This window comes from Triticum urartu, chromosome 1A (genome assembly GCF_056163025.1).
Source record: "Triticum urartu cultivar PI428250 chromosome 1A, HENAU_Tu73, whole genome shotgun sequence".
In the NCBI taxonomy this organism is placed as follows: domain Eukaryota; kingdom Viridiplantae; phylum Streptophyta; class Magnoliopsida; order Poales; family Poaceae; genus Triticum; species Triticum urartu.
Genome location: NC_141873.1, coordinates 373,833,592 through 373,846,833, shown reverse-complemented (window position 1 = coordinate 373,846,833; position 13,242 = coordinate 373,833,592). Strand labels below are relative to the sequence as shown.

At 44.9% G+C, this 13,242-nt stretch overlaps 1 protein-coding gene across 1 annotated transcript; it reads right to left on the bottom strand.

Moving 5' to 3' along the window:
• Positions 1 to 3,076: 3,076 nt before the first annotated feature.
• On the bottom strand, positions 3,077 to 4,259 carry G1 (transmembrane protein G1P-related 1). The gene has a single exon (XM_048677803.2). The coding sequence runs from the start codon at positions 4,085 to 4,087 to the stop codon at positions 3,299 to 3,301; it is 789 nt and encodes a 262-aa protein (XP_048533760.1). The 5' UTR covers positions 4,088 to 4,259; the 3' UTR covers positions 3,077 to 3,298.
• Positions 4,260 to 13,242: the final 8,983 nt, after the last annotated feature.

Genomic DNA, 13,242 nt, shown 5'->3' with positions numbered 1-13,242 from the left:
CTAGGAAAAGCGATTGTTTTCTTTTTTAAGAAAAAAGCGATTATTTGTGATGAGAGAAACGTCGCATACTTTTTTACACAGTGAAAATATCACAGAACTTAACAAATTATTTCTAGAGAATAATTACTAAGAAGTAATATATATGTGAGCCTACATATTATTAAAATTGGGCTGTGACTCACTCTACAAAAAAGCATGATGCCACTCACCCTGACTAAAACGGTCACATGCTTGCATGTAGCAGCTGACCAATAAATATATACTGTATAAGATCTTCTTTTCTAATATATGTTTAGTTTGCCTTTGTAGATCAGAGATAAAAACCGGTGGCTTCGAATGATGCTTTGAGAATGTCGATTGACAAAGCCATTGATGTAACTATGTTCTACCAAACTAAAACCTTGATTTGATAGAATTAGAAGAGATTTATACAAATGATTGTTCTTTTTTGTAGACATGTTGCACATGATAATATAATAGGTGTATTTCATTTTTGTAGATTTTAAGAGAGATTGAGATGGATTATGTCAATGTTAAAAAGAACACATCGAGAAGGATCCTAGACAATGTCATTGGAATGGGCCAAAAATTAACCAAGTTTAAGCAATAAAAAAATTCCGTAACAATGCACGGGCATTATACTAGTAACAATATATTACTGATATGGCTTGTCTGAAATGATTTAATTTCAGACATTTTCTCGACAAGCCTGGATACGTAGCTCTCGTAGTCCATCAAGTTTTTTGCATGTTGATGTAAAAAAGATCCGCATGGTCAGAAGTCATCTTTCAAATTATTTCATATGATCTTCATCTAGGTTTAATTGGTTTGGAGAGCCAGGCTGGTTTTTAGTGTGTTGTGTGTGTGTGTGTGTGTGGGGGGGGGGGGGGGGGGGGGGGGTGGTGGGGTGACGGACGGACGCTGCAGGGTTCGGTCAGCGGCCCACATTTCAGATTTGATGGCTCCTGTTTTGGTTTCCAGGTTTCCACAGGATGCTTTCTCGCGCTTATCTGTATGTTTCCAGGTTTCCAAATGCTTGCAAAATAAAGCTTACACCAATTTAAATATTCATCTGTATAAGAAAATAAGACTTTTTTACAGTTCAATTGAACATTAAGGGTCAGTTCTTTTGAGCGGCTTAAAAAATACGAAAATGTTAACGCCCACACGTGTGGACGTTGACCATCTCGACCACACGCATCCATCACCGTCCAGTACTATATGCACGAATCTTGACACAATCTGACTGATTTTCTGTGCCACGTAGGACAAGGCGTGTGTGTGATGTGTGACATAGTTCGCCCACACATTCGTTTTACCACACGGAGGGGCCGATGTGTGCGCTGCAAAAACACATGGCAACTGCCTCTAGTGTGCTTTATAAGCAGGTGTCAACTCTTTTTTTTACCCGAGTTGCCATGTGTTTTTGCAGGGTACACGGCAACTGCCTAGTGTGCACGTAAGCAGATGGCAACTGTCTTTTATCGAGTTGCCATGTGTTTTTACATGGTACATGGCAACTGCCCCAACGTGCACATACATGGCAACTGCCCTAACGTGCACGTAAGCAGATGACAACTCTTCCTTTTTACATGGCAACTGCCCTAGCATGCTTGTGAGCACATAGCAACTCTCTCAACTGCCTAGTGTTAGTATGTGGCAATTCCTAAAGTTATGAAATCATGGCAACTACATTAGATCATATCATACATGGCAACTGCAGTTGAGCAACCATGGCAACTGCAGTTGTCCGACATGGCAACCGTAGTTCAGCGACATGGCAACTGCAGATAAACGAACATGGACGAGGGTCTGGACCATGGCAACTGCGGGCGCGCGGTGGACGTCACGCGTCGCGTGCGGGACTAGAAGGGTAAGAGGCCTGACATACGGGCGTGTGGGCGTTATCAACTTCGCCCGGAAGGGTTTAGGAGGGAAAAAAAGATGTGTGTGGGCATTAATTGTTTTGCCCACACGTAGGTGTGTGGGCTGGTTGCTGTCCATGCCACACGAGGCGTGTGGCACAACTACCCGATACACCACACATGTGATAGTTATCGGGACCCAAAAAATAAGCTGCCTCTCTCCGGCTTAAAAAATAAGCTGCCCCTAAAGTTTGTTGAGACTTCTAAATTAGGTATTACATAACTAGTTTAGAAGCCCCAATGAATAAGAGAGGCGGCTTATGAGAAAAGCAGAAAAGCTGGGGAGGAGGCGGCTTATTTTTTAAGCTGCCAAAAGAACTGACCCTAAGATCACTTCCTCAACCAAACCGTAAATAATTCTGTTTAAAGTAAAAAAAAAATCTAGCAGGTCGATTTGGCACTAGTACTAGCGAGGATTGTGATAGAGAACTAGTACAATCTACTGATGTATCCCAATAATAATAGAGAAAACAATACAACTTTTGCTCACTAGTTACCCTGAATACTTCAGGTAGGCATTGGCAAAATATAACCTGCTGAATTGTCACGAAATGGAAGTCAGCTAAGCAATATAATACAAATATGCTATATATCCAGCGATGACAATTGTGGCAAGCTTCAATGATGTTCTCTGTAATGTCATCAATCAGTTACAGTGGTACTTCACAGGTAAGGATGAGAACTATTACCTCCATCCCGAATTACTTGTCTTAGATTTGTCAGATTTGTAAACGTGTCTAGATACATCTACAAATGGAAGACAAGTCATCTGGGACCGGGGCAGTATTAAGCACATAGTATCATACAATTAAGTATATTATGGAGGATAATAACTGTACCATCCGTCAGTCTGTCGCAAGTTCATGATACAGGCCAGCAATGCAGTACATCCTTGAAGGGAATTTTGCAAGTTCATGATAGTAAGGGCACCAACATGGGCATTTGCACGGGGTGAACTGAATTTCGTATGGGAATGGATCCAAATCAAGAGAAAAGCTAATGAAATGAACACACAAGAGATCTAACAATAGCTTATGAAAACCAAAATTCAATAGTCTGTCTCTTAGTTATCACAACAAAAGAACCCAGTAACTGCACTACAAAATCTACAGCACCCAGTGATAAGAGCATAGCAATTGCTACCCAATGAATATGTATAATCGTGTTGAATGGATTATCACACAATCAGTTTTCATTATTTCCCCGGTCAAAATCCCCTTTTTCAGGGCTCAAAATTACCACTCCAATTACAACAGCTTCAATTGAATCATGCTGCAGAGATTCCCCAACTCATCGCATTCGGACAATCAAATCTATCTATGCCTCAATCCCACGCACCCGAGATCTAAATCGTAAAGCAAAAAAAGCAAATCTTACGAGTTTGCTTTGGCTCCATCCACCGCAACCGCCGCGTTCTCCTCGGCGGCGGCGGCGGCCGCATCCGCCTCGATCTGCTTCTTGTTGCGCTCGATGGCCTCGCCGACCTCCTTGGGCATGTACTTCTCGTCGTGCTTGGCGAGCACCTCCGTGCCGCGCAAGAAGCACTGGCCCTCCAGCGCCTTATCGGAGACCTTTCTCCCCGCCCAGTCGCGGCGGAGGTCGTCGGTCAGCGGCTTGAGGAACCCCTCGACGACGACGGAGTGGCCCTCGCGGAAGAGGTCGGGCAGGGCGCCCTCGTAGCGGACGAGCACGTCGGTGACGAGGTCGGTGACGACGAACTCGATCTCGGAGTTGGAGGAGGAGGGGTGGGCGACGGAGCCCTCGAGGACGAGCCCGCCGAGGCGGCAGCGGGTCTTGGAGGGGTCGGTGGCGAAGCGCGCGAGCGCGTCGGTGGGGGTGAGGTAGAAGACGAGCTGGTCCTGGAACGTGGCGAGCACGGTGACCACGAACCCGGCCGCGCAGCCGAAGGTGAGCGCGTAGGTCCAGAGGCGCCGGCTCTGCAGCTGCCGCGCCCGCGCGCCGATGTCCGCCGCGCGCTGCCGCGGGGCGCCCGGCCCGGCCCGCCTCGTCGCGGAGAAGAAGCGCGCGGGCTGGAGGGTGTGGGCGAACGGGGAGGTGGTCGCGGCGGCGGGGCCGGTGGCGCGCGCGGCGGGGATCGGGGTCGGGGTGTGGAGGAGGGCGGAGAGGAGGCGGCGGGAGGGGAGAAGGCGCGAGAAGGCCATGGGGACGGTGGGATCTGGGAGGTGCGGGGCCGAGGGAATGGGGAAAAGGCGTGTGTGCGCGGTGCGCTCGCCTTTGCCTCCGGATGGGTGGTCGGTCGGCCGCTGATCTTCTTGCTGCGCACGGCACGCCGGTGCGGCGAGGTCAAAGTGGGCTGCGCCGTTCTTGCGAATGGACCCCCGAGGTCCCCGCGAGCGCGGAAACACCGTGGATTTCTGGCCCAGGAAAGTGTGTGGAAATCGTAAAGGGAAATGCACCGTTTTAACAATAGTTGAGACTCAATCTGAAGACGTTTCCACTTTAGCTCCTTCCTCATCCGTTATATCTTTTTTCTTGGATTTCACCAGCCCCAATTGCTTTGGGTGAGAGATCGAACCTCCACTTGTTTCTGGTTGAAGAGGGGAGAACGAGCAGACATCGAACGATTAATTTCTAAGAAAGAACTAATATCCTGTTTTGGGATTTCAATTGAAATCCCCCTTAGGCCTTGTTCGGTTCCTTCAGATTTGAAGGGGTTTGGAGGGGATTGAGAGGGATTAAATCCCCCACAAGTCAAAATCCACCTCAATCCCCTTCAATCCTCTCCAATCCCTTTGTGGGAGGGATTAACCGAACAAGCCCTTATGGATGATTTTTGATAGTTTTTTGTCTGAATTGACAATCATAAAGACGGCTGCATAAGCGTGGTGGCGGGGAAGATTTTGGATTCTAAGTTTCAAGACCTAGTACGGGCAAAGCGCACCAATACCGATACCAAACCTTGCTTGAGAGAGATCGAACTTGAGTCTGATTCTATTTTTCTATTCGACCGGACACCACCACTGGCTTGTGCTTAAGAATGGGTCTGGTGTTTGCGTCCGTGTTTCTGCCGTATTTCACGTTTTGGAAAAGTCTGAAATCACTAATTTTGGTCTAAAATACATCAATTTTTTGTTCCATCAATATTTACTAGTAGTACATCATAATTGATCGTTAATCATATTGGCTGCCTTCATACCACATGACTCATTCAACAATGAGACATCTTTTCCCCCAATCTCTGTGTCATCCCCACATAAAGGAATTATGTGAAGTTCTCTTCATGCCACGCGCAGCTTTCATATATAGTGCGCTTCAAAAGTTTAAATATGAAGGTTCGGAGGTCAGATATAAAGGATAATGATTCTAAAAGTATGACGACTATGCTAGAATGTCATATTTATTTAGCATCACATACTGACAGTTATGATGACGATTGGCTCATTACGACATCTCTGCTAAAGTTGTTCTTAGGCAAGTTTGTACTACCAATACATATCATGCATAGACACCATCTTCGACAACACGTACAACGATATGTCTATAACTAGTCTATCTTTAGCCTTGACTATGTGTAGAGTGCGAACTACATGCACCATCCATACAAGAACAAAACCACTATTTGTAAGATGTCCATCGATTGTTTTCAATTATGAAGAAACCCTCTTTCTCTTTCATCCACCTCATCTAAATTTCTACATACAACCGATGTCATGCTATTGAACATGCCCAAAGTAGAGTTGAGATTGCAGCAAAACAATTGTCGTTGTAGGTTGATGTAGTGGAGACGCTGAGAGTACATATCATAGATAATTCTATTATTTTTCTGGTGATTCATGACAAAGTAATTGAGAGGGCTAACTGTTTATTGAGTTATATTTGGGGAATGTAGTCCTAATGAATATTTTGGTATCAATTGTGACCCCACCTCAAACTTTTGAAGATGGTGTCTACATCAATCTTTATACTGTAATATATAAGTTTTAGTGAATCCAAGAATTATATTACTCCCTCCTTCCATCTATATAGGGCCTAATGTGTTTTTCGAGGCTAACTTTGACCAAATGTTAGAGCAATAATATATGACATGCAACTTACACAAAGCACGCCATCAAATTCGTATGTGAAAGGAGCTTTCAATGATATATTTTTCACATTATGCATGTCATGTAGTATTAATTTTATCAATAGTCAAAGGCGGTCTTGAAAAATGCATTAGGCCCTATATAGATGGAAGGAGGGAGTATTATTATTTTGCGAATAAGTTCTCGCGTTATTCAAACTTTAAGGGTTGCAATCTTGTCCAGCAACATCCAGGACTTCATCTGTACTAGAGCCTAACCAAACCGCAGTTTGGCGTTGCAACCTGCCAAAGTTGGCCATGAAATGATTAGCTCTATTACAGTTCTGACAGATATGAGTAATGCAAGAATCTATCTCCCTCCCTCCCTCCCTCTCTCTCATACGACTAATGACCTCTCTAAATATAAAATCATATTTTGATTTGCTCCCTTCTCCAACTTTGATCATTTTGACTGCCTCTAGATAGTCCGATTCCATCACAATAGGTAGACTACTGCATTGCAATGCTATAATTATATTGAGTGTATGAAAGTTGTACTATGTAGAGGGGCGCAAGCAAAGGTACTTTGGTTTGAAGTCCATGCAAAGATCTGTCAAGGATCCTCAAAAAGGATCCACAATAGTCACTCTACAACTAAGTTTTTTCCAAAGCTTCAGTGCCACTTTGGTTTCTTAATTAGTACTATGGAGTCTCTATGAGCGAGCTAACCTTACCCCCAACCAAACTCAGATTCTATAGGTTGGAATCGGCACTCATTTTGTTCTAGTACCGCTGAGCCAAAATCATGTCAAATATTTTTCTGTTAGCTCTGGAACTTGCAAGCATAACGTTTCAAACATCACTTCTGAACAACTTATAGTTTGCTTCTATATCTGGTTACAGTATAGGTTTGATACCCCCAAGTTGTGACTTCGACATCTATGCATACATTTTATTTAAGTACTTCTCTGTCTACAATGGTACTACTGAGATGCTGATTTTACTAGATACTATAGAGCAAGTTAATGCGCACAAAAAAGAGCCACCTTTTTGTCTTTTAGAACCACCAACTCTTTTATCCCATTACTTATGAGCACTGTGTTTTTTAGGTTTATAAAGATTTGATATGACCATTCAACTTTTGAATGAATCACCTCATTCCATTCTACTCCATTCCAATTGCCACAAGTTCAAGTCTTGGGATATAGAGAGATATTTCCAAGGCAAGAAGGGAAGATAATAAGTTTTCGGTGATTCCATGGGCACTTCTTTGGTTATTTGAAGGCCAAGAATTCCTTCCTCATTCTTGAACCCCACACCTACTATTCCTATATTGTTACCCCACTCATGTCCCTTGTGAGAGAGAGATCGTATGGGTTCTTGAGAAGCGCTTTGTTGAAGATCTACCTAGTGACTTTGATTTGCTTCTTACTACTGGAGGGTGTACGCCTCCTAGAAGGTTAAGATCGAGTCACTTGAAAGCCTTCATCCACTACATTGTGAAGGAATTACGAGTTTTTAAAGGCTCGGAGATCGCCTGCTTTGTGAAGATCTAACCCTTAGTGAATGCTTGGCATGGAAGGTTGATAAGCCATGGTTGAATGTTGATTGCGCTTGTTGGACCGCTTGGTGGATGATGCAGAATAGATCATTGTGATCTTAGCTGTTTGGTTCAAGGCCTCTGTCAACATTGAGTAGGATTGTGATAACTATCTGAACCATGGGGAAAAGACTGACATGTCACTTGTGTTTGCATTTCAAACATCTCCAAGGGGGAAGGAGAGGTTGATGAAGATCCAGCAGCACGATGGCGTGGTGGTGGAAGCAACGGTGATCTCGGCAGGGCTTCGCCAAGCACAGGGAGAGAAAGGAGTGTCACGGGAGGAAGAGGGAGATGCCAGGGGCTAGGGTGCGGCTGCCCTCCCTCCCCCCACTATTTATAGGACCCCTAGAGGGGGCGCCGGCCCTAGGAGATGCCATCTCCAAGGGGGGGCAAGGGGGGTGGAGTGCCCCCCAAGCCAAGTGGGGCGCCCCCACCCCTAGGGTTTCCAACCCTAGGCGCAGGGGAGGCCCATGGGGGGCGCACCAGCCCATAGGGGCTGGTTCCCCTCCCACTTCAGCCCATGGGGCCCTCCGGGATAGGTGGCCCCACCCGGTGGACCCCCGGGACCCTTCCGGTGGTCCCGGTACAATACCGATTACCCCCGAAACCTTCCCGATGGCCGAAACTTGACTTCCTATATATAAATCTTCATCTCCGGACCATTCCGGAACTCCTCGTGACGTCCCGGATCTCATCCGAGACTCCGAACAACTTTCGGGTTACCGTATACTAATATCTCAACAACTCTAGCATCACCGAACCTTAAGTGTGTAGACCCTACAGGTTCGGGAGACACGCAGACATGACCGAGACGACTCTCTGGTCAATAACCAACAGCGGGATCTGGATACCCATGTTGTCTCCCACATGCTCCTCGATGATCTCATCGGATGAACCACGATGTCGAGGATTCAATCAATCCGTATACAATTCCCTTTGTCAATCGGTACGTTACTTGCCCGAGACTCGATCGTCGGTATCCCAATACCTCGTTCAATCTCGTTACCGGCAAGTCACTTTACTCGTACCGTAATGCATGATCCCGTGATCAACCACTTGGTCACATTGAGCTCATTATGATGATGCATTACCGAGTGGGCCCAGAGATACCTCTCCGTCATACGAAGTGACAAATCCCAGTCTCGATTCGTGCCAACCCAACAGACACTTTCGGAGATACCTGTAGTGTACCTTTATAGTCACCCAGTTACGTTGTGACGTTTGGCACACCAAAAGCACCCCTACGGTATCCGGGAGTTGCACAATCTCATGGTCTAAGGAAATGATACTTGACATTCGGAAAAGTTACAGTAAACGAACTACACGATCTTTGAGCTATGCTTAGGATTGGGTCTTGTCCATCACATCATTCTCCTAATGATGTGATCCCGTTATCAATGACATCCAATGTCCATAGTCAGGAAACCATGACTATCTTTTGATCAACGAGCTAGTCAACTAGAGGCTCACTAGGGACGTGTTGTGGTCTATGTATTCGCACATGTATTACGATTTCCGGATAACACAATTATAGCATGAACAATAGACAATTATCATGAACAAAGAAATATAATAATAACCATTTTATTATTGCCTCTAGGGCATATTTCCAACAGTCTCCCACTTGCACTAGAGTCAATAGTCTAGTTACATTGTGATGAATCGAACACCCATGCAGTTCTGGTGTTGATCATGTTTTGCTCTAGGGAGAGGTTTAGTCAACGGATCTGTCACATTCAGGTTCGTATGTACTTTACAAATCTCTATGTCTTCATTTTGAACACTTTCACAAATGGAGTTGAAGCGACGCTTGATATGCCTGGTCTTCTTGTGAAACCTGGGCTCTTTGGCAAGGGCAATAGCTCCAGTGTTGTCACAGAAGAGAGTCATCGGGCCCGACGCATTGGGTATGACTCCTAGGTCGGTAATGAACTCCTTCACCCAGACTGCTTCTTGTGCTGCCTCCGAGGCTGCCATGTACTCCGCTTCACATGTAGATCCCGCCACAACGCTTTGCTTGCAACTGCACCAGCTTACTGCCCCACCATTCAAAATATACACGTATCCGGTTTGTGACTTAGAGTCATCCAGATCTGTGTCAAATCTAGCATCGACGTAACCCTTTACGATGAGCTCTTCGTCACCTCCATAAACGAGAAACATATCCTTAGTCCTCTTCAGGTACTTTGGGATATTCTTGACTGCTGTCCAGTGTTCCATGCCGGGATTACTTTGGTACCTTCCTACCAAACTTACGGCAAGGTTTATATCAGGTCTGGTACACAACATAGCATACATGATAGACCCTATGGCCGAGGCATAGGGGACGACACTCATCTTTTCTCTATCTTCCGCCATGGTCGGGCATTGAGCCATGCTCAATCTCGTACCTTGCAATACAGGCAAGAACCCCTTCTTTGACTGATCCTTTTTCAATATCTTGTCAAGGTACGTACTCTGTGAAAGACCAATGAGGCGTCTCGATCTATCTCTATAGATCTTGATGCCTAATATATAAGCAGCTTCTCCAAGATCCTTCATTGAAAAACACTTGTTCAAGTAGGCCTTTATGCTTTCCAAGAATTCTATATCATTCCCATCAGCAGTATGTCATCCACATACAATATGAGAAATGCTACAGAGCTCCCACTCACTTTCTTGTAAATGCAGACTTCTCCATAAGTCTGCGTAAACCCAAACGCTTTGATCATCTCATCAAAACGAATGTTCCAACTCTGAGATGCTTGCACCAGCCCATAAATCGAGCGTTGGATCTTGCACACCTTGTCAGCATTCTTAGGATCGACAAAACCTTCCGGCTGCATCATATACAATTCTTCCTTAAGGAAACCATTAAGGAATGTCGTTTTGACGTCCATTTGCCATATCTCATAATCATAGAATGCGGCAATTGCTAACATGATTCGGACGGACTTCAACTTCGCTACGGGTGAGAAAGTCTCATCATAGTCAACCCCTTGAACTTGTCGATAACCCTTAGAGACAAGCCGAGCTTTATAGATGGTCACATTACCATCCGCGTCTGTCTTCTTCTTAAAGATCCATTTATTTTCTATGGCTCGCCGATCATCGGGCAAGTCAGTCAAAGTTCATACTTCGTTTTCATACATGGATCCTATCTCGGATTTCATGGCTTCCAGCCATTTGTCGAAATCCGGGCCTGCCATCGCTTCTTCATAGTTCGAAGGTTCACCGTTGTCTAACAACATGATTTCCAAGACAGGATTGCCGTACCACTCTGGTGCGGAACGTGTCCTCGTGGACCTACGAAGTTCAGTAGCAACTTGATCTGAAGTTTCATGATCATCATCATCAACTTCCTCTCTAGTCGGTGCAGGCACCTCAGGAACATTTTCTGGAGCTGCGCCACTTACCGGTTCAAGAGGTAATACTTCATCAAGTTCTACTTTCCTCCCACTTATTTCTTTCAAGAGAAACTCTTTCTCTAGAAAGGACCCATTCTTGGCAACAAAGATCTTGCCTTCGGATCTGAGGTAGAAGGTATACCCAATAGTTTCTTTAGGGTATCCTATGAAGACACATTTTTCCGATTTGGGTTCGAGCTTTTCAGGTTGAAGTTTCTTGACATAAGCATCGCATCCCCAAACTTTTAGAAACGACAGCTTAGGTTTCTTCCCAAACCATAATTCATACGGTGTCATCTCAACGGATTTCGACGGAGCCCTATTTAAAGTGAATGCGGCAGTCTCTAAAGCATAGCCCCAAAATGACAGTGGTAAATCGGTAAGAGACATCATAGATCGCACCATATCCAATAGAGTGCGATTACGATGTTCGGACACACCATTACGCTGAGGTGTTCCAGGCGGCGTGAGTTGTGAAACTATTCCACATTTTCTTAAGTGTGTGCCAAATTCGTGACTCAAGTATTCTCCCCCACGATCTGATCGCAAGAACTTGATTTTCCTGTCACGTTGATTCTCAACCTCACTCTGAAATTCCTTGAAATTTTCAGAGGTCTCAGACTTGTGTTTCATTAAGTAGACATACCCATATCTACTCAAGTCATCAGTGAGGGTGAGAACATAACGATAGCCACCACGAGCCTCAACACTCATTGGACCGCACACATCAGTATGTATGATTTCCAATAAGTTGGTTGCTCGCTCCATTGTTCCTGAGAACGGAGTCTTGGTCATTTTACCCATGAGGCATGGTTCGCACGTGTCAAATGATTCGTAATCAAGAGACTCCAAAAGTCCATCTGCATGGAGCTTCTTCATGCGTTTGACACCTATGTGACCAAGGCAGCAGTGCCACAAGTATGTGGGACTATCATTATCAACCTTACATCTTTTGGTATTCACCCTATGAATATGTGTAACATTACGCTCGAGATTCATTAAGAATAAACCATTCACCAACGGAGCATGACCATAAAACATATCTCTCATATAAATAGAACAACCATTATTCTCGGATTTAAATGAGTAGCCATCTCGAATTAAACGAGATCCTGATACAATGTTCATGCTCAAAGCTGGCACTAAATAATAATTATTGAGGTTTAAAACTAATCCTGTAGGTAAATGTAGAGGTAGCGTGCCGACGGCGATCACATCGACCATGGAACCATTCCCGACGCGCATCGTCACCTCGTCCTTTGCCAGTCTCCGCTTATTCCACAGCTCCTGCTTTGAGTTACAAATGTGAGCAACCGCACCGGTATCAAATACCCAGGAGCTACTACGAGTACTGGTAAGGTACACATCAATTACATGTATATCACATATACCTTTAGTGTTGCCGACCTTCTTGTCCGCTAAGTATTTGGGGCAGTTCCGCTTCCAGTGACCACTTCCCTTGCAATAAAAACACTCAGTCTCGGGCTTGGGTCCATTCTTTGGCTTCTTCCCGGCAGCTTGCTTACCGGGCGCGGCAACTCCCTTGCCGTCCTTATTGAAGTTCTTCTTACCCTTGTCTTTCTTGAACTTAGTGGTTTTATTCACCATCAACACTTGATGTTCCTTTTTGATTTCCACCTCTGCTGATTTCAGCATTGAATATACCTCAGGAATGGTCTTTTCCATCCCCTGCATATTGAAGTTCATCACAAAGCTCTTGTAGCTCGGTGGAAGCGACTGAAGGATTCTGTCAATGACCGCGTCATCCGGGAGATTAACTCCTAGCTGAGTCAAGCGGTTATGCAACCCAGACATTTTGAGTATGTGCTCACTGACAGAACTATGTTCCTCCATCTTACAGCTGAAGAACTTGTCGGAGACTTCATATCTCTCGACCCGGGCATGAGCTTGGAAAACCATTTTCAGCTCTTCGAACATCTCATATGCTCTGTGTATCTCAAAACGCTTTTGGAGCCTCGGTTCTAAGCTGTAAAGTATGCCGCACTAAACGAGGGAGTAATCATCAGCACGTGACTGTCAAGCGTTCATAACGTCTTGGTTCTCTGGGATGGGTGCGTCACCTAGCGGTGCTTCTAGGGCATAATCTTTCTTGGCAGCTATGAGGATGATCCTCAGGTTCCGGACCCAGTCCGTATAGTTGCTGCCATCATCTTTCAGCTTGGTTTTCTCTAGGAATGCGTTGAAGTTGAGGACAACGTGGGCCATTTGATCTACAAGACATATTGTAAAGATTTTAGACTAAGTTCATGATAATTAAGTTCATCTAATCAAATTATTCAATGAACT